Genomic DNA, 26,032 nt, shown 5'->3' with positions numbered 1-26,032 from the left:
CTCCGGTGAGGTTCAAGTGATATGTGGACCGGAGCAAGCAAGTCCTTTGAGCTATGTTGCCAGGCAAGTTGAGCTAAAGATGCCTGCTTGTATCAGTTTTTGTGCTGATAGAGACAGATAATGATTCTGTAACTACAGATAGACTGAAACATGAACACTGATACTAGTTTTTGAAGAATGGATTGATTTGGAATGACAGTGAAAAGTTGTACTAAACTGAGAGATATGAGCAAAATGTGCTGATTCAAGATATCTGTATATGTTGCTCAATGTGTGTGTGTGTGTGTGTGTGTGTGTGTGTGTGTGTGTGTGTGTGTGTGTGTGTGTGTGTGTCCTTCAGTTTGACAATGAAGACGGACACAATTCAATGCAAAAAGCAACAATTTACCAAGTATGTTGATCTAATTTCTAGTAAAAATGTCCAATAACACTAACACTAATCACCTAACAACTGATATTTCAGTGAGAAATAAGGGACATGTTTTTAGACGATGCTTAAATATCTTAAATGAGCGTTTTTAAAAGATCTTTTTTTGAGTTATAGCTCAGATAAAAATATCTTTTTTTGACATTGCATAAGGTTAAACTGCTGTGATATTTGTAATAGATAGATTGTCTTGTTAAAGAGCATATATTATTTCAAGAAATCTTACTAGGTGAGATTGTACTTAGTGTTTTTGGTCTTTTTCCTCAAGTGCAGGGAGTCACTTTAGTAGTGAACGTGCTTGTGTGATGTGTTACTGTAGAAGCTGTTTACTGAACAAATGATGTCCCTAAATGGAGAAGGGGAATGAAAAGAGAAGACAATGAAATCAGCGTGCTTGGTTGCCTGGTTGGCTTCAGTATTGAGGTCGGCTCTGTTTTGAGCGGCCCCCCCCCCCTCCCCACACACACACACACACACACACACACACACACACAGACACACAGACACACCCCACAACAGAGGGACGAGGAAAACTAACACACACACTCAGTAACAATACAAAGCAACGCCATTGGCTAACAGACCACGCACTTCTGGCCAATAGCATGCAGAGACAATACTGTATTTGTACCCCAGGGACTGTGATTACCTATTCAGAGTGTTTTTATCTGAACTTATGTAGAGCAGGAGACGTTGCAGCCATTTTTTTAAAGACTACACTGGGAATGTGTGGAGCTGCAGATTTGGTTTTGCTGGTTTAAATGTAATCATTGTGCTCCTGTTAAAACAACCAATCAAGTCTTTTAAGTGCAGAAAACCTAATCTTAGTCCAATAATCTGTTGTAGGCGATCAATCAGCTGATAATGAACTGTCAGCGTGTTGTTGATAACCTGCTGACATTTCCCAGTGAGATCAGAAGAAGAGCTGAGTGTTGTTTGGCTGTTTAACCCTGGTGCACATCCGGAGCTGATGTCATGTGAGTTTTACTCCGGCTTTTGGTTACATAATGTGAGCATGTCAGGCAGGGCATGGCCTGCGATGACTTCATAGTCTCTTCGCAGAGTATGTCCACTTCTTAGGTACTTTCTGGGAAGTTATATATGTGTATTTGAAACACGAGAGCTGCTGAAAATGGCCACCGTAAGCTTTTTAAGAAAATAAATACCTCCTAGTGTTGAAGATTTCATACAAGCTTTTACAACATAGAAATTGAGCGAGGAGGTGCAGTCCCTAAAAGCAGAGTAGGACTTAATTTAGCCTAAGGGGAATTCAAAAGTGGGGACTTTTCTGTGTGAAGCTGGCCATGGTAATGTTCTGCCCTTTTCAGAGGCAGCCAAATAGGATTTTTATCAGGTAATGTCAGGGCTCAAAATGAACTTTTTCATATTTTTATCAGACACTCAATACATTACCGTTGTTTTTCGGCTGTTGGGTGAAGGAAATCTACCAGCTACTTGCTTATTTTACCAGCTTCTGACTGGTGGATGGTGCTAATTTTGAACCCTGGTTATATCAGATGGGCTCAGTGTATAGTCTGGTTCACCAACAGCTGTAATGTTTTCCATGTGCTATATTGGGCGATCATCTGTCCTCGATGTTGACTTAAATGCCACTCTGTACTCTGATTTAGAGATGGAGCCTCCTTCTTGCACGTTTAGAAAAACGTACTTGCTAAAATGCCTGCACGGATTTATTTTTTTATTTTTACTACTCTATATTAATGGACGGACTTTAGAAAATTGGAGATGGAAAGTTGATCTGTGATCACAGTTATTCAGTACTGACCACACTAATGAAGTTTGGAGGGTTGATATTTATCGGTATGTGAACACACATTTGCACCCAGACACCTAAACACACATGTTAAAAATCCTGCAGGTATAATTCTGCAAAACCGAAGCACACTTTGGCAATAATTCCTGGATCTCAATTCCCATCATCATAATATGAATAGTGGATTGCATCATAACTGTGAACAGCTGGCTACGGGACCTATTTTCTCAACAGAGGATCACTACACCATGAAGCAGCATGTACTTTAGTGAGGGAAATATCGAAGGAAGCAAGCCCTTTGGGTGTTTTCAGACCTTTAACAACTAATTTCTTATGTGGTTGTCGCTAGGCCATAAACAGCTCTAATCTGTGATTCTTTGGTATTGGATATGGAAGCATTTCTTATTTGATGGTGCTAGTTCAGACAATTGATTTCACCCTCAACTGTGTGGATCTTTGAATGCTGCTATTTTAGAGATTTAATTGTTGACAATGATATTATATTAATGTATTAAAAGGCCACACAGATAAAATGTTACTTTACACTCATTAAGAAGAAGTCAAAGTTAAATGATTTTGGGGGGGCAGGGGGGGTGGTGGTTGTTGTTGACATGTGGAGTTGTTTTAAAAGGACATTGTGGAACAGTACACAATGATTGTGTAGTTGTGTTCCCAATGTATTCTTTGTTCCAGTAACAAAGACCAGAGGTCCGATCCTTGTTTCCCTCGGTGGACATGGATCAGCGTGGATAAAACAAAAAACATCTGGGAAAAATCTTACATCAACACGGTCCAACTTGAACCCAGACCCACTTGGAGGGTAAACGTTTCCCATCCCTGACCCAGAGAGAGACCATTTGCTACTTTGCGGTCACTGGTGTTGTTTATAAAACTGCCTGTCTCTGACGGCTTTCAAAGCTGAACATCTTGAACGATGTTGAAGGCAGGAACAGCTCTATATTGTGACATGGCTTCTAGCAGCCTTGTGGCCTCCTCTTCAGTCATGGTTTGCCCTTTGGCTGCGTCCGTACTGCAGAAACCTGCGGTCAGACTGCCCCCGAGCGGCGCAGGATCTGCCCAATCGGAAAGGAATTCATTATAACAAAAGTGTGGGTTTTAAGAGAACTCAGCTGTTTATCAACTAAATGCAGTATGGTCGAGAGACATACATTTATAGTGGCCTAAGTGATGGTTTACACGCCTGGGTTGATGTGCGAACGGTACACAAAGCCACCACGCATTCAGCCACCAAAAGTCAGAGGTCAGACTTTCTTTGAGCGCAAAAATAATGCGGAGCAGAGCTTAAGAAGTTGGAGAAAGTAATGAAGAAATTCCACTCTCCCTGCTGATCCCTCCAGTACTCTGCCTTTTGTAGATTGCCTCCTTCTCCTTTCAGGGGCCCCCTGTGCCTAGTTTATCCTAATGCCCGTGTTATGGGAAGGGACAGGCACGTCTCCTGGGCGCGTCCTACAAGCCTCGGCTCATGTGAAGGCGTGCTCTGAGTGGACCGGAGGGCTTTCTATGTAAGGTTAAAATAAAGAGAGAGGGAGCAACTGATCGGCAGATAAAAGAAAAATGAAACATAAAGACGAGTCCTGATGCCCGCCTTTGATGTGCACATCCACAGATCCTCTCCTGCCCTCTGCCTTTTCTGCGTGTGAAGGATCATCCTTCTCTTCGGAGAGGAATCATTATGAAACCCTTTCTCACCAAAGGGAGCTTCCTTTTTTTTCTTATAAAAGCCCCTCTTAGCTACGGACACCCGAGCACTCAAACATACACACATATAATTTCCAACACAAAGAAACCCACACCATCTCTCTTCTTTATTGGTCACTTTAAAACCTGACTGTCCAATGAGAGGTGGCTGAATGAGTCCACTCTCAGCTAACAGTCGTCTCCATGGTGATGTGTTCATTTGTAAAGGAAAACTGTCTTTTTCTTTCTTTTTGACTTCAGATTAGTCGCACTACCATGCTGTGTACTCAATAATTAACGACCTTACTTATTTCCAGGTTTCTCTCTCTGGCTGGATAGTTAGCTTTGAATGACTGTCTGGCTTTAAAGCTGCTACAATCAATGTTTTTATATTAACAATTTTTACTGGACATAAAATGAGAGCAAACGGAGAATCAGTATTGGACTTAGATTAGTGGGATGTGGCCACAAACTTTGAATGCTAACGTTGCTCGGTGTCTGCTAAATGTGTAAATAGGCAACAGTTTGCTAAAAGCCACGATGATAATATGTCAGTATTTTGTTTACAGGTTGTTCTGCTGCGGTTCAGGGGCCAAAAAATTAATTCTGTCCTTTAAATCAGCTAATGGCTTTACTTGAAAACCACCTAAACACCAATCAGGGTGTGGTTTGGAGGGTAATGGGACGTAAGGACGGCGGGTAGAGTCTGTAAGAGGATGGAAAGACTTTCCACTACCACCGAAGGATTTAGAAATTGACGCTGCCTGTCATTGAGCTTTTTTGGCTTACACTGTGATTAAGATAAAGATAAGATAATTTGTTTATTAGTCCCCAATGGGTAAATTACTGCACTACACTCTGTGTACACACTTTTTGTTAGTACTCACACACAGGCCTGAAATACACACACATGCTCAGGACCTATACATGCACTATACATGGAGAGATGTCAGAGTGAGTGGGCTGCCAGCTGAACCAGCGCCCTGAGCGGTCGGGGGGGTACGGTGCCTTGCTCAAGAGCACCTGGCAGTGCCCAGGAGGTGAACTGGCATCTCTCCAGCCACCAATCCACGCTCCCAACTTTTTGGGTCCATACGGGGATTTGAACCAGTGACCGGTTCCCAACCCAACTCCCTATGGACTGAGCTACTGCCACCCCCAAATTGGTACAGAGTGAAAGAAATGTCCTTCCTAATAAGTGAGGCAGCTGTGTCCATCAAACAAACATGTGATTAGATGGAGCTTAGCATGTCAGAACCGCAGAGAAAGGCACATAAACATGTAACTCCAAAGGAAACATGACCTCTATGGGAATAAACACCTCTGGAAACGCGATATGCTCTCTCTATGAAGTACAATGCAGCTGCTCAGATGAGGTTCACTGCTTCGGGAGGACTTGAATCTCAGGCTTCCCGGTGACCTGTGATATTTAGGTGGGCAAGGCAGCCAAAATTGCATGTTGAAAAGAAACCCAGTGGTTTGTGTGGAGATTCAGTTTCCCTGTATCACAGAGCAGACCCTGTCACTCTCTCACACCGTAGGCCTTAATAGATCCAAAGTCGCTGCCTCAGCAGCTTGGTGGAAATGCCTACGGCTGAACTATGTAATTGCAGTAAAGTGTTGGGTGCGTCGTAACGGGAGCTCCCCGCCTGATATGATTTGCAGATTTGATGACATTCGAATGTGTAGCATGTGTGGCTTCTGATACATATGAGAAGTGTTTTCCACAGCATGAAGCTTGCAGGAGGATCACATGCTCCTAGTGGGCTGACATTTATATGTCATTCACCTTTTCATTAGAGTGTAACCTTACCATCAGCCATTAATCAATGTCACCCAAGTGGTATCCATCTTATTAAAAACATTCAATATTTCAGCTTCTTTCTGATTATAACTCTCTTAATATTTGGCGGAGTGTGCAGCATTAAGCTCGGCCAAATATGTTGTTTATGTGTAAAGGACAGAAGTCTGGTGGTATTCAAATATTTCTCATATTGTCAATGAATCCCATGAAAACCAAAACCAAGAAGACATTGATTCTACTAACAAGTACTGTCTGTGTATTCAAAGTGTGATATATTATCTTATTTCTCTGTACTGTATTATTAAAATTATAACTTAAGGAAGCACACATAGCTCAGTTGGAAGAGCAGGCACCCAAATACAGAGGTTTTCTCCTAGGCCCACCAGGCGCAGGTTCAACTTTGACCTGTGGCCCTTTGCTGCATGTCCTCCCCCCCTCTCTCTCTCCTTTATCATGTCTTCATCTATCCTGTCAAGAATCAAGGCATTAAATGCCCAAAAAATGATAACTTAAAAACTTAAAATGACACACTGTTGCACCAGGTGACATGCTCCTCCATTAACAGCCTGGGCACTGTAGTTTATTTTGAGTCAATCCCACATACACCATCCTGCTGCCGTAAATACTAACTACACTAAATACGCACCACTCAGAGTAATCCCCAACAAATGACAATGCATTGTTGCCCTCTCATTGGATTTGTTGACATCAAATGTTTCTGCCAGGTTTATAGTTTAACGCTAGAGTTTTCATGACTTCATAATTCAATTTTATTTATAGTATCAAATCACAACATAAGTTATCTCAAGACACTTTACAGAAAGAGTAGGTCTAGACCACACTCTATACTTTACGAAGACCCAGCAATTTCCCCCAAGAGCAAGAAAATGAGTCTTCAAAATACCCAACTAAGTTGATCATTTTCAGATATGTTTCACAGCATGCATGGATGCAAAAAAGCAGGCCCCTAAAACAAAAGTTGATAGTGAAGTATTGAGGCCATTTACAGCACAGTATCTAACATACTTGAGCTGAGACAACAATCATTGTGCATATTTTATTCTCTATATGTCTGTTTCTGTGTCATATTTGTGTGTTCATATCAGTGGTGCCGGTGTGCTGTAGTGCAGAAGGTCAGGTTGAGACACACACACACACACACACACACACACAAACACACACATCCCTCTCTGTCAGATACACCCTCCCTAACCACAGCACTATATGCTGCAAGAGCTGTTTGTTCAGCTGGAGAGGAGATCCTCCTTTTCTTTCAGTGAAGGAGTAGAGAAGTTAAATTCCAAAGTTTTAACAGAAACCTCTCCAGGGTCTGGGGCACCAATGGCAACAACATACAGCAAACAGATGTTGTATTTTTTTAGCCCTGATTTGCTGTATAGAGTTGGGACCTCGGGAGCGGTGCAGAGCAGATTTAAGGGCTTGTGTGTTTTTATTACTTGGCTGAAGCTCCCACAGGTGCTTTGGGGGAATGAGCCCAACTGGCTTGTTATTATTACGGCCCTACTCTTCCTGAAAGTTTATTTATTTTTTTGTTAAACTATGACCCAGCGTAAAATTACTGGAAATCTACCAAAGGGCACTGTGAGCCCTGAGAGACTCCAGAATCAGTGATAACAGCTCGGCCTCACTCAGGGTCATTTAGTATCTTTATTGCGCACTCCTCTTCACAGCTTGCTTTAAATTTGAATTTCTGTGTCATTGCTGGAAAAAGTAATTGTGTAGCTCAGCATTCATGCTGACCTTGCAGAGCTGTGAGTAGATCTGTGTTTGGTCTCAGTCTGATTTAGGATTTGTAAGGCAGTTTTTTACCCTCCGTCTGACTTGTCTTGTGGTCTGCTTCTGACTGCAATCGGCTGAGAAAAGCCATCTGGTGGAATTTGGACACCATTAGAAACAGCTTGACTGGATGAAGATAACTTTTCCCTTTACCACCTCTGCTGTACGCCGGTGGTCTCATGCATGCAGCCACCCAAACTGACTGAAGAGCACACACCCAAATCTCTGAAGTCCCAACAGCGACGGAAAACAGTCCTCAATCCACATCTTACATCGTAATATAAAAACACATTCCGTTTACTCTTTGTCGAGTTAATTTATGGTTATATCAGGTTTTTAAAGATTGGTTAAAACATTGTGGTAGTTCTAGCAGCAACAAAAATATAATTGTAAGGTGTTTAGTAGTGTAGTAAATTACAACTTCATGTAATTTGCCATTGGCATGAGGGCCGGATGATTGATGTGTGTTTACATAGGATGTATTTTATTTTCTCTGGTGACATTATCAGGTGAGTAGCTTGGCTTTATAAAGTGCTTTTAAATTACGTTTGGCTGCTTCTTCATGTTTGCTTTGGTAAGAGGTCTGTTTTCTTCTGCCACTCAAATTGACTTTTACACTAATCTGTGGGTGTTTTCATTTCCATCAATCTTTCAGACCCAGTTAAAACACTGCTGTATATTTCCCGTGTTTGTCCACTGTGCAATGTATATTAAATCCTCTGGTATGTGTATTTGTGAGACGGGGGGCTTAAAAAGAACATGGCTATAAGTGCCCCAAACAGCAATTGTCCAATCAAAGTTCAGCAACTGGGACTAGGCACATCCAATTTCTCCACTTGTTGAAGCATTGTGCATGGGGTCGTTTTACACAGCTCTCATTTTAAGAGTGTGAAACATTAAAAAGTCGTGAACTCATGAAGCCAATGCTAGCTACAACTGATCGAATCTGCCAGCAACAGTTTGGGGCCGCAAAATCGACAGTCGTCAACTGGAATGATACACCTGTCTACCTCTGTCTGAATAAAGGAACTCACCAAGCATTTGAGTCAAATCTGCCACTGTTATTGTAATTGACATATATGCTGTTTGACAATACACAAAAGCTGAAGCTTTCTTCTTCTTCGCTCTTAAATCGGTCTCCTCAAATTAAGAAATGCTTGATTTAGCATTATTGACCTTTCTGTCTTTAAGGATACAGTGCACTTTGAGATATTTGGTGGGACTGTATAGTTATTTTTTTTACTCAGTCTTGTATTTGCTGGAGATGTCCTTCTGTGTCAGAGAAAGAGAGAGGCGATTGGTCTACATTCCCGTGGGCTTAAACTTGCGTAAAACTGTCACTACATACACGACCGAGTGTGTTGTGGATGCCATGTCATTGAGAGCACCCACTAATTTTACATCATGACATAATAACAGGACCCATCATTATTACCATAATGCTGCTACTGCAATTTAGTGGTGGGTACAGCAAGTCCTGACATAAGAAGCGAGGGGAGACATCAGGAAACATCGTAAGGGTTGATTTTAGAGAAAAGAAGAAAAGACACCATGTCAGAATAGCAAATCTAGAGGTCATAGCTGCTCTTTAGCTACAGCTTCATAGCCACAAAGAATATTTGCTCTTTCAGCGGAACGGCGCCTGTCCCTTGTACCGTAATAACAGCCGCCGCCCTGATTATAATGTTTATTGGCATCCAGTCCTCAGGCCCTCCATTCATGAAGCACTTACACTAGAGAGCCCTCCAGGGGAAGGGGCTATTCAGGAGTCAAGCCTACTTTCTTTCCCTAGCTTTTACCCAGGACCATTTCTATATTTTTCCCAGCCAACCTCCCTCGGCATAGAGCCACATTCAGAGCAAGCTGCCGACACGTGAGTTGTGTCCCGTCAGAGGCCTGAGTCCTTCGTCTGTAAAGTCATGTCAATGAGAAACACTCCGGGAGCACGCATGCAGAGATTAGACTGAGGCGGGAGATGTTTGGTTCCTGTTGGAGACAGTTTCACAACAACATATGGTGGATGATAAGATTTTCTCTGAGGAGCAGTAAAGCAAAATTGTAACTAATGTAACGAAAAACAACCCTTCTACTTCCCAGCTAGTGTACTCTCTAGAGATTCATGTGAGCTATCAAAGAAACACAGTAATGCATTATAACAAGATGTTTTTTCTGATATCCTGCTGCAATCAACTAATAATATGTTTTCTTTTCTTTTTCATTTCCCTTGACTTCCTGCTGATTTCTGCTGATGACCAACAGGTAAGTACCAATTAAATGTATATTTGCTATATATCTGGAACCAATCCATGGCTGTAAAAGTTAAATAAAATATCTTCATTCCTTTTATTTTTGGTTATATTTGGCTAGTTGTCTCTGTTGTTAAGACACACATCTGCAGGGGACTCATGGGCCACTAAGGGGCTGTACTCAAGCTTTCTTTCCACAGCTGAGGTACAATGTACTGTGAAAGTGCACACGTCTCCGTGCACATGTGCCCATTTCCATGGTTTAAAATGATGAAGACAATGGCGTCCTTTTTGTTGTTAGCTGGCGTGAGTTGCTATGAGGTGTCCACACGGCGCTAACAGCCCAGCTGTGATTCGCTCAGCTTATACACTCCAGCTTATTGATGCTTCTACACTGCTGTGATAACCAGTAAACACAAACACCTCCCTGTTTTGGGCTCATTCAATGGACTGACTCGTTCACATGCACACACTGGCAGTGACACAGCAGGTCTCCACTTTAGCAGAATCATCTCCAACAGTGTATGATTGAATATTTGTATTACAGCTTTGTGCTGATTCAGAGAGGCTAACAATAGAAAGGTACGTGTGGTACACTCCTGGTGTGTCCTGGAAGAAAGAGCAGCTGTTTCCTGGCTTGTTCCTGTCCCCATGGTGACATATATGTATTGTCTTCCCACACCAACTGAATGTCATTTTCTTTTGGTGGCATTTTCTCCTATCATTTGGGTGCAGACACTACCAGGAACTGGTTTGGTTTGATCCTTTCCATCGTTTCCAGTCAAAAGGGCTGCTGGGTTGGCTCCCTGTATATCCATCCTTCCCGCCAGCTATTGGTTTGTGTTGAAGCAGCCAGGCCTTTAGTTTATTCTCTCTCTGAGCTGAATCCCATCAGGCGGAGATGTGTGAGGCAGGGCCAAAGCTCAGCTCAGCTCGGCCCTGCCAGCTCAGCCTAATGCCCCTCCCTCCTAATGACTTTCCCACAGACACACACAGGTCACCGGCCCGCGAATCTGACCTCAGTCCGACTGTGTTAGTCAGTTAAAGAGAGGTTTCCATTGCAATTGTCCGGTGCAAATTCTGTCCTCGTCTCTTTCCAAAACCACACCTTCCCCCATGTCTGCTTTCTTGGTTTCCTTTTTCCCCTCGTTGAGTTTCTCTCCCTTTGCAGTCTCTGTTCTGCTTATTGTGCTCCATGTGAGCGCTGAGTGATGCCAGTAAACTGCTGAAACCAGAGTCTGAGGCTCACACAGCCCAGTGTTTACACAGGAAACTGTGGGGAAACATTAAGCTGCTTAGACACTTATACAACAGTCTGCATATTATTGTGTACCTTGAGCCAGGTTACAGAGCCCTTGTCCCAATGTGTGAGGTTCCTCCTCACTGTGCATATACACCTGTATACCGGCATTTACACACATGTACACATGTATAGGGTAGGTTGATTGTTTCTCTGTTTCCACAACCTCTACGGCTTTGTTTCTGACCCGAGACTAGAGTGCCATACAGACTTTTGCCGTCTGACCCCAGTCACACACTGAATTACAAGTTGATGAATGAGCAGCTGCACAAAACACTGGACGTGCTTCTGTGGTTGCGTTGGTTGTGTGTAAGAGCAAGGCTGTGGTCCCCAAACTGAAGCATGTTTACTGCATACATCAGGTCCCTCAGGCAGTCAGCAATGTTTTTATTGATGGCTTTTTGATTTTAGGATTTGTAGAGGCAGTTCTACCCTCAGTCAGATTTGTCCTGTGGTCTGCTTCTGGCCTTCTGTTTAATGGTAAATTGCAGCTGGGCCGAGCTTTACCACCACCTATTGTTGCCTGACAAAATATATACCTGTTTTTTTTACTATCTGACTACAGCAAATTGGTTGTTATCTGAAAAAATAAATTACATTTGTATAGTTTGGTTTTTGCTGTTTCAATCGCAACCTCGGCATCTTGCTCACCTGCCATACTCACAAGTTAAAAATTGGTGGTCTTCTAGCTTCCGTTCTGTATAAAAGATGACAACCGTTGAGGGCGTGTAGTGTCCAGCGTTCCACGTTGGCCACATTGAGTGCAGCATCCGGGTACTCACAATAGCAAGTGTAAGTAAAGTTGTGTGTGATTTGAGACACAGCATTTGTCTTCTTGTGTCTGTTTGTATTGGATCTTTTGTAACAAGGCTCTGTAAAAACAAATTTACTCAGATTGACATTGAAGTGATTTATATCTATAACTTATGAGTGTTCTTTACCTTTCCCATTGTATCCTTAAATTCAGGGTGGCACAGCGGTGTAGACTTTCACAGTTAGAGGGTGGGGCTTTCAAACTGCTGTTTTTCTCCCACAGTCCATTTGGTGTCTATTTGGACACTATCGTTGCCTAACATTTGTCAGCCCTGTGGTAGACATGTGATTTCTGCAGATTAAACCTTGCCTCTTGTCCAGGGTAAACTGGAATAGACTCCACCTTCATACCTGCTTATCCTGAATTTATATGTCTGACAAAAACGCATACATGAAAACATCTCCATGTCTTATGTTGCAGTGTCATGCTCATGGTATTGTTTTGAAATGACATAATGTCTACAGTATAGAAGCAGCAAGATGCATACTTAATTTATTTTTACAAGTGGCATGCAGAAACAAAACGCTGAGTGAAGTGTGTTGTTTTGGCAGGGAAACAGGCTGATGAAAGATTTATCTCCATTGCTATTCTTTTTTTGTTTTTCTTGGCTTTGGACGCATGGAAAGGTAAATTCACTCCTGGGCCACTCATCCTGTCTGGCAACAGAGAAAACACTTTTGTTTCCCCTTTTTAAAAGGCAGCCGTATTCCCGTAAGCACTTGGGTTCATGTTGACCAAGCTGACCGTGCAGAGGCTGCTCACATTACTCTTTCCCTTGTTCTGACTTAAAGTTTTTTCATTATCCTCCACCTTGTGGTTAACACTCCCCTTACTTCCAGTAAAGCTAGGAGCTCTTCTCATCTCATCTCTTACTCCTACCAAGAGTTTCTTTCTTCTTTCTTGAGGTGCCTGTGAGACGGGAGCGCGGACTGAACAAAAGCAGGAGGTCAAAGGGCGCACATTTTCATTTGTGAAACTAATAGGCCAGGTGTACCTGGAGGGTACTGAAACCCAGAGAGGTTTTTGAGCAGGGACGAGCCCAGACACACCCCTTCCTCCTCTGCTTAGGCGGGGCGTGATGTGTGTGAGTACTTCAAAGGTCTAGCGAAAGCAGGGACCTGGGCCAAGCTCAGCGGGAGAGCCATTACAGCCCAATAGGAGTCAGCTGTGACCTCAAAGACCGTTAAATGATGTGATATGAGAGGGTGTGCTGCAGCCAAAGGCCTCCACAGCGAATCAGGAGGACAAAGCTGTAAAATGAACTGCGTACTTATTGAAGGGGTAAAGGAATTTTAAGTGTACTTCGGAGGATAGGCCATTTCTTTCTCTTTTTTCTTTTTTTCCTATATGTTCTGCATTAACAACACTAAAGAACTGCCTTCATTAATGTCAGGAAGGACTTTCAAGTCCATAGTAGGGCTGCATGGTATGGGGAAAATATACATTGTTGAATATAGCAATACAAATATTACTTGCAATAAATACAGATATAAAAATGTACTCAGTTCTGCCTTTCTGCTGCTTTCAATTTTCTTCTAAAATAAAACACATTGCTTGTTAAATTTCAAACACATAAAGGGAATAATTTCCTTACGGAACAAATTGAACAGTAGATTTAACACAAAAGACACCACTAAAAAAGAATGATATATATATATTTTAATTCATCTATCGTGATATGTCGCAGCCTTTCGCGATGTGTATATTGGGCCAGTTGATATTGTGATGACGATAATACATTTTCTAAAAACAGAATTTATTAAAAAAAGCATTGTTTTTGTTTTTAACTCAACAGACAGCCATTATTGCTAAAAAAAATCAATGTTAGAAACAAGAGGATAGGTTGTTTTTATGCTTAAGCTTAGCATTCCCCGTAATAGAGGAAGCCAAATGGTGTTAATGAGTGGCCAATAAGCTGGTGATTTACTCAAGTGTTTGCTGATGTGGGCTGACCCCCCAGTCTGCGTGCGGACCTAGTAATGAGGTGTCTAGGGGGCAATAGGTAAAAGGTTGTTGAATGTGGGCCCTGACCCCCTCTGACCCTGCTGAGTGTGCACCCAAAAGATGGAAAAATGAATCTCTCTTAGCTTGGGGTTGATTTCATTCTCAGGTTTTGTCGTACTGCCGGCTTTCCTTTTCACTACTCAGTGCTGGTAACAAGAGGTCAGGTCGCGTTGAGTGGACAGGGCAGAAAACATTTGCAGCACAAGCAGAAAGTAGGTAGGAATGCCCTTTTATCTTTCAAAGATAAAAAATTAGGGCCTATTTGCATTCAGTGAATTCCACATGATTTAGTCCATGTTTTCACTCATTTAAAAGTTTAAATCAAGATTTAATTTTAATAAACCAGAACTACAGTACTGAGAAGTACAATTACTCCCACTGTTCCTGTTTGAGCTGTCCAGTAGGACTTGATTAATGATTAATTACATTGCATAACACTTTTCTTAACATACAGAAGAGTACACTACACACACAGAAGAAGGAGCAGTGCACCTTTTCCACAGTCCTTTCTTTGTGATCAAATGTTTCACTCCAAAACAAAGAGAGGAAATACGGTCAAACAATTAATAAATTAGTTCTTCAACAAAAAATTGATCAGCAACTATTTTGATAACCGATGTACCTGTTTTTTTTAAAAACCAAAATACCAAATGATTTATTTTTTCCAGAAACCCTTTTTTCATATTTCTTTGACATTTTTCACATTAAATTATTAAATGATTGATCGATTGATTGATTCAGAATATAATCAGCTCATTTACCAATAATAATGGTAATAATTAGTTGCAGCTCTAATTGGTGGTGTAACCTCAAACAGCTCTCCGAATAAAAGTATTATTACATTCAAAGTTAGCTTTCAGAACTGTAGTGTGCTAACTGTAGCTCGTTTGTTTTTTTATTATCCACACCCAGTCGGCCTGTTCTGAGAGAACATCTACGCCGCCGGGCCCGCAGTCGACCTGCATTACTAGTCTATACACATAATGTTGCAAACATTTTCTTGTAAAAACTGTCTTTGTGCAAGTGCTAAAAGTCGTTATAAACACATAACACATGTTTTACTATTATAAAGTTGTTTTGTTAACCAAAACATTGAACATGATTGCATTCATCACTACAAATGACCCCTTTTACATGATGCATCATACCATTACTATCAAAGTCTGCTTTCACTTTTTGTTCCTCCAAATCAGCCTTTTTCCCCAGTCCTTTTTATTATTAAGATATGTACAAACTCTTGTTCTTTGCTCAGAAACACGGCCAACTTTAATGTTTGCATGCATGTCACATGAATATGTAATGATGCTCTAACAAAATTCCCTCATTACTGTGCTCTCGAACACACCGCACACTTATGAACATACCATATGTTGTTAGATCTTTACAAAGGAAATGTTTCCAAACATGTAGGACATTCTAACTATCACTTTATACATCCTTTGTCTTCCCTTAACCTCCAGCATCTGCACGCTTATTTGTCAGAGTAAGAGATTGTGTCGTTGGCATCGGGCCTACCCAGCAATGTGTACAACTCTGGAGGTTTAAAAATGGAAAGTTTTTCAAAGTCACCGCAGCCTGCTGTGGGACTTTGTAGTGGTGATTTGAAGCAGCTGAGAAAACAGGACTCAGTCATACACCGCTCCTCTTCCACTGCTTTGGGTGATCTTCCGAAGGATTTTGTTGTCATGAAATGTGTGCAGCAGCATGGTTTCAGATATTATTGAACATTAATTCTTAGAGTTGTTTAGGAAATGGATAAACAATAGAAATGTTTTAGCTCTGTTTGGGAGGGGGTCACAAGAGGGAAGCTTTGAGGTTCAATTCATAATGGATGTGGGTTTGAGTTGTTGTTTTTTTGTCTAGCCAAGCCATTTGTATGTAGACCCATGTGTTGGTACATTACCATGTTAGGGTTTAGATACAAGTAGCCCATCTACCACATTATATGCCATTATTTGGCAATAATCCTAATAATGGAAACTGTGATATCAGATGGGGTTCCCCCACTCCTTCCTCAGATCCACCCTTACTCTACTTTCCTGCATACAAGCAGGCAGACAGATTGGCAGTCCAGGCGCTGATCCAAAATCTGCGTTTCCCGAAGCACAAGTATGATTTAATTCCACCACCAGACGGGTTCTCGTGTGTGGGCTTGTGGCCCTGCCAGCCTGGGCTGACATTGTGACCTCAAGTCAGGAAACACGAGCATGCCTTAGAGCGCTGCAATGAAACGAGAACAATTTCACACACCTGCATTACCAGTCCTGTTGCAGTGATGTCATCTTATCACATACTGTACGTTTGACTGTGTTGTCTTAAAGAATACATTCAGATTCAGAACAGACGGAAAACGTCACACAAGACTTTAAATACAATCGACTGTCATGAGGGGAGAGGCTATTTTTCATTTCTCAACCAGGTAGTTAAATGAATGGTGTTGAGGAACAGTAAAGCACTTCAGGAAGCCAACCAGTGGTTAGATTACAGCTTAGAAGCCCTTTGCTTTGGTACCTGCAGGCAGCTGAGAGCATCAGGCTGCAACAATGGCTCATTTAGCACCCCCCCCCCATAGGGATCCCGGTTCCCAGCATCACATTCCAAGCAGAGGTCACAGGGCCCACCTGCTATCCCACATCAAAGCTCCAGGTGAGGTAAGGGAGAGCCCGTCTCAAAAGGTGTGGTGGCATAGACAAGCAGTTTGAAGGAAGAGAAAGGCGGGAAGAGTTTGAGTCTCCTGCACTAATATGAGCCTTGTCTTTAATTAGCTTTTGCATGCTAAATAGTGCAGTTGTGCTAAAAGGCAAGTTTTTAGGTTAAGTGTCCAGTTTTAACACTTTCAAGTTTCTTTAAATATGTATATGAGGCTAGATATTGTCTTGAATTTCTAATATTGTAAAATAAGTGTTGTCTTTGCCTGGTTTTAAAGGCCAAATTACAGTAAAGCGATGTCATTTTCAAGACTACTGTAGCTGTTCTGCTATTTGCATTTACCCAATACCCACATTATTGATGATTATTTATTTCAAATCTCATTGTGTAAATAATTTTTGAAGGCACCAATATTGAACCTTTAAATAAAAAGGTAAAAATATCGTGATTTTCTCCTCGTCGCTCAGCTCTACAATGGAGTGTCATTCTGTCACAACTGATGTAGTTTAGATAACACACTCAACTGTCCTGCTGTCACCGATGTGACCTAATCACAGACGGTTGCCTCGTTCATGGACTCACAGCAATGTGTTGCTACAGAATTAAAATAGGAGAAACCTAATGGATATTTGGCAGTATTTTTGGCATTAAGAAAAAGATTTCTTACTTCGTACTCATTCTCCCGCTGTAGTTATAATTTCAACAACTTACATTACAAAGTTGTTGCAGTTGTTCCACTCATAGTGTCCATAAGTGGAGCTTCTCAGCAGGTCTGCATGCTTTAGCCATGTCTCTTTCCTGAATGAAAACAATCTAGTGCCCCCACCTGCTGCAGTGGGTCAGCAGCAGCAACATCACCCTTATCAACTGGGAGGAAGTGGGCTCAGGGCGGATTACCGGGGAGATGGGTATTATTCTGTGCCTCCTGGCATGGGATTCTACTCTTTGTGTTTTACTGATCAGACCTCAGAGGGGGCTTTCACCAGCAGCTGACGGCCGACGCACAGCCAAACAGCAGCATTGTTTTTTGTGACAGAGAGCAGATTTTAATTTTTAGATTTTTGGCAACAGGAGAGATGTGAATAATTTTCTCAGCTATTTGATGATTATCTGTGTACATGTTGTGTCTGAGCCCATTCAGGTTAGTAGCATTTATTCTGTCATTTTGTTCCGTTGCAATGTAGCGTCTACAGAAATGCTTCCAGACGTTAATGTGAAATGACGCTTTTACATTTATTGTTAATGTGAAGGATTGAATGAGTATTTTTTTACTAGCTCTTAGATCTTCTTCATTATACAGCATAATACTGGATTTGAAATTGTTGAGTGAATATTTCAAGGATTTATCCAAAAATGTAATGACAATAACAAACTGATACTTGATATTTGATACCACTTTACTTGAGTTGTGGATTCAAGTATTGACCATCCTTGTGCATCCTTTGGCATTCCTCTGCAGCCCCCCCCCCCCCCTCCTCCATGATCCTCCATTGTGGGTTAAGCAGTCAGTGTTGTTTCAGCGGTTTGGATTAACACTCCTACTCCCCTGTAGCAGACCATAAACAGATTAGTGGTAGCCCAAGTCAGGGCCTAGCCGGACCATCTGTACCCAGCGCTGGGTGGGTAAGGGGACATGGGGGAGGAGTGTGAGCAGATGTTCCAGTGGAGCTGTGTGGTAGCAGAGCCCAGGGACTTTGCTGCAAAGACTTGAGGGACACAGGGTTTCTGTTGAGGTGACCGAGGGAGATACATTGACTGATTGTCTAACTGATGCTCAGAGTTTAACACACAGTTCTGTCATGGCTCTAGGATGCTGCCTTTCTCTTGCATCCCAAGGTACTGTATAATTTGCTGGGGCTTTAATAAAGCTGCATTTACCTTCCATTGGTTTTTGCTGTGCATGCACACTTGCAACTTGGAACCACAGTGGTTAGACAAACATGTCTGCACTTTGTTTGAGGATGTAAGAGATGACCAGATGAAAGTGCTTGTCTCCTCAGCTAGTGTTGGAGACATTTGCTCAGTTGTTTTGCTTGGTTAGTATAACCTGTGTTACAGAGTGTGAAAGAAACCCAACTGCGGGGAGACTTTACAGGCTGTTACACCAAATTGTTGCTGTATTGTTTGTTCAGAAGGAAAGTTCTGCGCTCACTGAATAAGCCTTTCACAGCCAAACCTCTGATTTTTGTGCCTTCTATCTGAAATTAATCTTCTTCTTTTTTTTCTTAGTGTACAAAATCCCCCTTAAGTTTTTTTAATAAGTCTACATACTAACTCACATGAAGTAACAGAGCTGATTAAGCGCAGTCCACGTTCACCTTTTTCTGCTCTAAGTGGGATCTCATGACTGACATCTGTGGCTGTGTTTTCCCAGGCCGCTGGCAAATTGTAGGTGTGTGAGTGTGGGTGTGAGGGGTTTGGTTTGGCTCCTGTCTGGGCCAGTACTGGGTAAATTACAAGGCAGAAGGAGTCTGAGGGGGCAGGCTTTCATCCCCCCTCCCCCTGGCCTGCAGGCCTGCTGGCAAGGCTGATAGCGCTGTGGTTATTGGGGCATGATCCCGCTGCAGATGAAGAGGAGGAGAAGAGATTGATAGGCTGTGTTAGGTTGCGGATAATAAAGTTATTGAACTCACTTTCCCAGTAAGGTTCACGGGATGATCCTCAGTGAAAATACGTGAAAAATAAGACTCGAAACGGGAAGTTTTATAGCACAGAGACGCAATCATGTAAAGTGTTGAACTCTCTTTTTATCTTTTTAAGTTTTTGTTTTTCTTCTCACCTGAGGCCATGTTGCTCTGTTGGCTCAATGTGGCCGTGTTGAAGATCACTCACTAGATGTGATATAAAGAGAAAGTCGCCAAGAGGTGAATAAAATGATTGAAGGCTAATGTGTTTTCTTTGGCCTTATTTGTCCTGACAGCTGACCACTGCTCTCCCATATTAAAGGGTTTCCCCATATGGACTTGTGACTCCATGAAAACCTCTTTGAAGACCACTCATGCTTTGATGTTTATGTACTGAACTGAGAGTGGCAGTTGTGTGAAAGGAAGTATTGATGTTTTTATTTTTTGTGTTTTTATGCCGAGGGAAGACAAAAACAGGGAAAGTGAAATGGAGTAGAACACAGTTGGTGTCCTAGTTGTTGTTATTGTTGTCAGATGGGTTTTCAGTTTGAGGGTGACACAGCAGGGCCAACAGTTCATATCTCAGCAGGGAGGCAAGGAGGAGACAGGCTGACAAACACCCAACACACCCCTGCTAACTCACTTATCTCACCACAGGTCACAACGGAAACGCCTCATAGTTTCAAGTTTGAAATATTCAATTGCATTGTTTACATATTGTATTCACACACAGATGGCTGACAAATCAAAGGAAACACCAAATGAAGGAAATTAAAGACAGAAGGTTGTGAACACTTTGATGTCTGGGAGCTATAACTGGACGTAGCCAGAGACAGGAGATGGTTAGCTAATATTAATTTAGCTTAGTTTTTTTAATGAATAACATGCATATTTCTTGTGATCCTGTGGGTGTTGTAGTTTTTCTAATGTTACTAGTTTTGCACCAGCATGTGAATAAAACTATGTGTGCTAGGCCAAAAAGAACGGGTTTAAATGGGTTTGCGTTAACACCGTAAATGACGCTTTTAACTGACAGCACTAATTAAAAAAAATAAGATCATTTGATCAAATATCACAATAGGATTTTACAAAAAATGAACAAGCATTAACATTGAATTGTTGCCGAGCGTTATTCACAGCACACTAGCAAAGTATAACATGGCATGTAGTAAAACATTTTGAGTATGAAGCGGCAAGTAAGGTACGTTGTGATGAGTTCAGCTCCTGCATCTACAGCTGAGCAGGAGACAGCACAGAGCTTGTTCTCGGGTCAGCCTCTCACCGCAGAGGGCTTTTCAAATCCCTCTGGGGTGTTTTATGGGAAACGTCAAGTTGTCTCTGGGTGACAGATAAACATACTGACTCTCCTGGGGACTGCATGCATGGCTCCAGGTTTCTTCAAAGCTACTTGTTATAGAACTCACAATAGTAGTAGTTTACATATGAAGCAGTTTAATCAGCAGGAGGCTGAGCTTCACTTAGGTCTTCCTAGGGCTGGGTATCATTCAAACATATTTGATATTTTGGTATAATTTGATATTGGGATGGGTACTGGTTCCGATACCGATTGACTCCTTAGGTGTTGATATTTAGTATTGAATGACAAGGCATTTTTTGATACTCGTACTTTAGAGGAAATTCGCTCTGGGCCCTAGGTGTTTCTAACCTTTAGTAGCTGCGCTTAGTAGTTGAACTTTGTCTTTTTTGAGTGAAACAGACTAAAGTTAGCTTCTGGCTGCACTACAAAGCAAACTTGGAGTCTGCCTTCTAGCAGACATGTGGGTCAGACAGAGTTTGTTTCAGTAAAGCTGCCAGGTCAAGGACAAGCCCAGAAATGTCAGGCAGGTAGGGGAAGACTGACATATGTGTTTGTCTGCTAAGTAAAGACATAGCAGTGTTAATCCCCTAGATTTCCCTTGGATTCTCCTACAGATGATGTGTTAGATGTTATCTCGGGCCAATGGCTGACTGAGTCTTACTTTATGTGACTATACTGTTATTTTTATGCCGTCATTTCTTATTCTGTGTGTGTGTAATGTGACCGAGAGAGTGAGAGTGAGAGAGAGAGAGAGACTAAAGGAAGAGAGATTTTCTTTGTTTTTTGGAAGAGGGATGTGTATAATTTCTCAATATACACACGATTATTGATCATTCTTTACTTCTTCGTTTATCTTGTTTGCAGCACATACACAGCAGTTACTGTATACATCTGAAATAAAACATATTACATGTATAAACCCTTTAAACTAACACTTTTCCCCCTTGTCCATGTAAGATGTGTAATTTGAGTGCAGAGCGTTGCCCTCTGTTTAACCTGAGGAGGTGTGAAGTGGAGCAGTGAGAATAGTCCAGGTACCGGTCAATGTTCGGAGGATGAAAGTCACAGGATCAGGTTGCATTAATACCTATTGTTTGGCTGCAGGTAATAGCAGTACATCAGTCAACAGGCTTTTGTGCTGCTAACATTGGGTCTGGTTATCTTGCCATCTGGTTATCTTCTCAGGCTTCAGCTCTAATATGAAACTGGTGCTTCAAATCTGCCTTGTATCCCAAAACATTTTTTAACCCTCAGCTGCTCTCATGGCACCACATTATTGCTGCAATGGTAAGCCCATTGGTCATTTGTCTGAACCTTAATGATGGGATCCAGTGTCTCACCACAAAGAGTGGAAATGTAAACGTCTCCTCAGTTGTGGAGCTCAGCTGGCTGTCCCTTGTGATGGAAGCAAGTTGCTTTTCCATTCCGTCTGTTGGCATACACACAGTAGTGCAGGGGGTCCAGTGACACGTGTATAACCGGTAGGAACGGTATACCGGCAAGTATGAAGCCGGTAGGGAAAAATCACAGCATACTCACTACAAAAAACTGAATTACACCACCGTATATGTACATATATGTGTGTGTGTTGGGGTGGGAATCTCTGGGCTCCTCAGCATTTGATTCCGACTCTGAGGCCAAAGATTTGATTCTAAACTAATGATCACTGCACCAGTTTTTTTATGAACATTTCCATGTGTGATTTAAAAAAAATACATATAAATCTGAGTTAGTTGGAATTTGACAAACACAGTATTTGTCGCACAAATGTTTTAATTTCATTTTTTTGTTGGAGATTTTTATTTCATAGTCATTTCATGCTTAAATCTTAAACATGCTTGTGAAAGTCACCTTCTCTCACAGTAATCTTCCATGTAAAAAAAAATCAATTCAGAATCGAGCATCAAATCGTTCTATAGAGAATCACGATGCATCTAAGAATTAATATTGTTCCCAACCCTAGTATGTATATTGATTTGCATGTGCTTTTGTTTCTTCTATCAAAGCACTTTGTACTATCACTATTGTTTTTAAAGGTGCTATGCAAATCAAAGTTCACTGATATTATATTTGCAAATGCTTTAGTTGATGTCTGACCTGGTCCGCCTCTCTTTGACAGCGGTGTCTAACCTGGATGTGGAGAGTAAGCTGACAGCACATTACCAAGCTCCCTGGCACCAGCAGAGGAACATTTTCCACCCCTCCACACGGCCAGCATGTGTTGTAGACCTCCACAGGCAAGCCAACGTCAGCCTGTGGGCCCTACACCGAGGTGAGGCCCCCCCGACACTCCGTCTGACCACAACACACAAGCAAAGCCAAACAGCAGCTCCAAACTGATCTCTCTCTGTTTTTTCCTTCCCAATTAATCCACTCTCATTTAAATTATATATATATTTTTTTCTTTTGTTACTTTTAAAAAAAAAGGGTCACATGGGGAACATGCTTCCCACCTTGAAGGGCTTCTTGTTGTTAGTACCGTGTTATTCTGGTGTTGTTCTGCCCTCCAGTGGACATATTTTGCAACTGCATCCTGGTTGTAGGCGCTGTAGAGGACAGTAGGAGTTTGACATAATATGAAAATATTTGTATTCAATACAACTGCAATCAATCCTTTTTGTGAAGCTTAAAATGTTTCTATTTGAGATTCGGCACAGCAGTTTGTTTTTGTAATCTCTGCTAATTATTTGGTCATAGTTAGTTTGATTGTTGTTGATTGCTTTGTATGGAAATGTGCACATTTAAAAGTTATTTTTTTGGATGAACTAAGAGGAACACACGGATATCACACTGCTAATCACCCGCCTTTCTGACCCAGTACCTGATCATTATTATTGACTTCACAAAGGCAGTATTTATTTAGGCCCATTGTGTATTGTACTCTGTGTTCAAAGCATAAATTCAAAAATTACTTTATGTCAATCTATAAATCAAATGATTCTTACACTTCCATATTCAAGATTAACTTTATTGTCCCACATCGTGGGAAATTTTTCTCGGGCCCTTAACCCATGCTGCAGCCATGGTAACAATAATCAAACACAGACAGCATGGACAAACAACAGATAACGTATAATAGCATACAACAGACCGTACTATGGTCCTGATGGTGTGGAAAACCCAACATGGTGTTATGCAATGCATTAGTTAACGTGTGCATTGATAGAGTTATTGGCCTCTGTAATTGTTTCTCCTGTCCGTGTGGATGTTGCTATGTGTAGACCCATCCTTTAAGTAGGGCCCGACCGAATTGCCTCTATAGTGTCAAGTATAGAAAAATGCCTCTACTACCTCTATGCAGTAATGTTGTAATTTCTTTTTGTTTTATAAAATTTGTACTTAAAAGAAATATCCTTCAGGAACCAGTATTGAAGTCACATTATTGGTATCAGTAGCGGTATCAAATTAATTTGAATGATACGCAGCTCCACCTTTAAGTAGGTGTTTTAAACGTTTAAGAGTTTTACATTATTCTTGTTGCAGATCACCAGAGGAGACAGTCAGGCAGCAGGGAGCGGAGAGTAACCATCTCCATGCCCATGGACCCCTCTCCACACATCGTCCAGAGGCAAGAACACAGGGGCACAGATGTGACAACGGTGAGACCACTGATAACATACTCTCTTTGGATCCAATTTTCTTCAACATGTTGTACATTGGGAAGTTTGACAGCATTTTGGTTGATCACTTACCAAACTGAATCAACAGACAGTTCATCAGTTATCTTCTAAACAAACCAATCTGTGACCATATTAAATGTTGGTTTAATTTATCAGATTGTTATAACATTATACACAGTTTTCCTCCCTAGCGCATGTTTTTATTTTGCTTCTCAAACATGTACTTGAATTCACATGGTATTTACTACTTTGAATTTTTTTTCAGGTGTTGATTTCCTTTCATTGTTTGTTTTAATTTAATGGAGAAGACTAACGTAGTTGCTCTGCCCAGATTTTTTGATGTTGTTTTGAAGTGAAATGCAAATTATTTCCTTTCGACCAGCCAGAAAAACTTGTTAGAGATGCAGCAACGCAGTTAGACCAAACGCAGGTAAGAAAGAGGGAAGTGGAATGTGTTCATGATGTGTTCAATGTGGTCTGTGCAGAGCATGGTTGTTTACATTTCATTTGACAGACCTGAATTTATATTTATAAATCATCTCATCAACCTGCCTCGATTCCAATTCGTTTCACAGTCCACATGTTCCTCTTCTCCAAGTTTACCCCAGTATTGTTGCATTTTTTTGTCCATGTTCATGTTTATGTTGAATATCTCCATGTTCATTCTTTTCATATGGTTTTGTTGTCCTTTTGTTTTTGCCCTGTACTTTAGTTTGAGTCCACCCGCTCCTCCTCCCCTACCGAATGTTGCCGCTTCTCTCCCTGGAGCAGAAAGGTAGAGGTCCTTCCCTCCCTCCCTCCCTCCCTTCCTCCCTCCCTCCAGTCTCCTGAATGCTCCTTTTAACACTTATATTTCACAACTCCTTGGCTGTTTGACTCCTAATTTACATAATTAGTCTTTTTTAAATGCATGCCCACCTACTGGAATGCTGCATCTGCTCAGCAGTGGTTAGGATCCTGCTCCAACCAGTTAGGAACACGAGGTTAAGGTGAAACTGAATAAGAGCCCAACTTTAAAGTTTCATCCATGCTGACACGTGACACATGTACGTACTCACCCAGCCCACAGTTAGGCTCTGAGCATGCAGTATGTGAGGAATGTGTATGTGGGTCTGTATGTGTGTGTGTGTGTGTGTGCCCAAAAGCCACACTTTCTCTAATGATTGGGTTGACTTCTCGAACTTGTGCTTGTGATTACCCATGATCCCTCTGTGCTGCGGTTTCCTCACTGCAGCCATCCCTGAGAGAGCTGACATCGTCATGTTTCTTTACAGTTTTTTTCACCAAACATATCGTGCTTGATGCCCACTTTGAGAGAGAAATGAGTCAAACACTGCCACTCCTTTTTTTCCCCTGTCATCCAGTGAGTCCTATAAATGTTTTTTTTCCTCTACTAGTTGGGAGAAGTTTCCTAGGAAACAGGTTTCTTTTGTGGCCAGGTTTTTTTGTCAGGGTCTCATTGGTCTGCTGGGAACAGAGAGCACAAAGGCTTGAGAGCTGGCTTTAAATGGGGGTGGGAGGTTGTCGGGTTATGGAGGTGGGAACCAGTTCAGCCTGAGAATCACTCCCAGTTTCACATGTGCCTCTCTGTAGGAATCTCGAGGTAAGAACTTCAGAGCCTAAATTGATTTATCATGGAGGTATAGGGGATCTACAGTATTTTAGTTTGAAAGTCGGAGGGGGTCTGTGGAAAAAGGATCTGGAGTCAGAGAGGAGAACTGTACAGTGATAGATGGTGCTGAGGCTGCTGCTCAGAAGGAATGCTGCCGTGAAGTATTTCCTCAATATTTCCGGAGACTTGTTATTATGCACTAGAGTCACTTCAGATGCCACAGATCGTCAAAGCGTGAGCTAAGAGTTCCCAAAACCAGCATGTTGTGATTGGAAGTGATCACATTTCTGCCCAGTGCAGTAGCTGTTGAGTGAAGGAGACACCTTTGTTTCTCGAAGCAGAATT

The 26,032-nt window shown here is 41.7% G+C and overlaps 1 protein-coding gene across 6 annotated transcripts in view; it reads left to right on the top strand.

Moving 5' to 3' along the window:
• Positions 1–26,032, top strand: part of nhsa (Nance-Horan syndrome a (congenital cataracts and dental anomalies)) — a 57,577-nt gene that overhangs the window by 21,635 nt on the left and 9,910 nt on the right. Inside the window, exons 1-4 of one of the 6 annotated variants that reach the window (XM_034880766.1) lie at positions 16,237–16,515; positions 22,575–22,727; positions 23,939–24,054; positions 24,788–24,850. In XM_034880766.1, the coding sequence (XP_034736657.1) occupies positions 23,989–24,054; positions 24,788–24,850 (129 nt within the window). In that variant the 5' untranslated portion in view covers positions 16,237–16,515; positions 22,575–22,727; positions 23,939–23,988. Of the gene's footprint in view, positions 1–16,236; positions 16,516–17,473; positions 17,655–22,574; positions 22,728–23,938; positions 24,055–24,457; positions 24,506–24,787; positions 24,851–25,442; positions 25,679–26,032 lie in introns of those variants that run through there. The other 5 variants (XM_034880765.1, XM_034880761.1, XM_034880763.1 and 2 more) reach the window with 5 other exon arrangements.

The sequence above is a fragment of the Etheostoma cragini genome, chromosome 9 (genome assembly GCF_013103735.1).
Source record: "Etheostoma cragini isolate CJK2018 chromosome 9, CSU_Ecrag_1.0, whole genome shotgun sequence".
In the NCBI taxonomy this organism is placed as follows: Eukaryota; Metazoa; Chordata; class Actinopteri; order Perciformes; family Percidae; genus Etheostoma; species Etheostoma cragini.
Note: the sequence above shows the minus strand (reverse complement) of the source record. Positions and strands in the feature narration are given on the sequence as shown.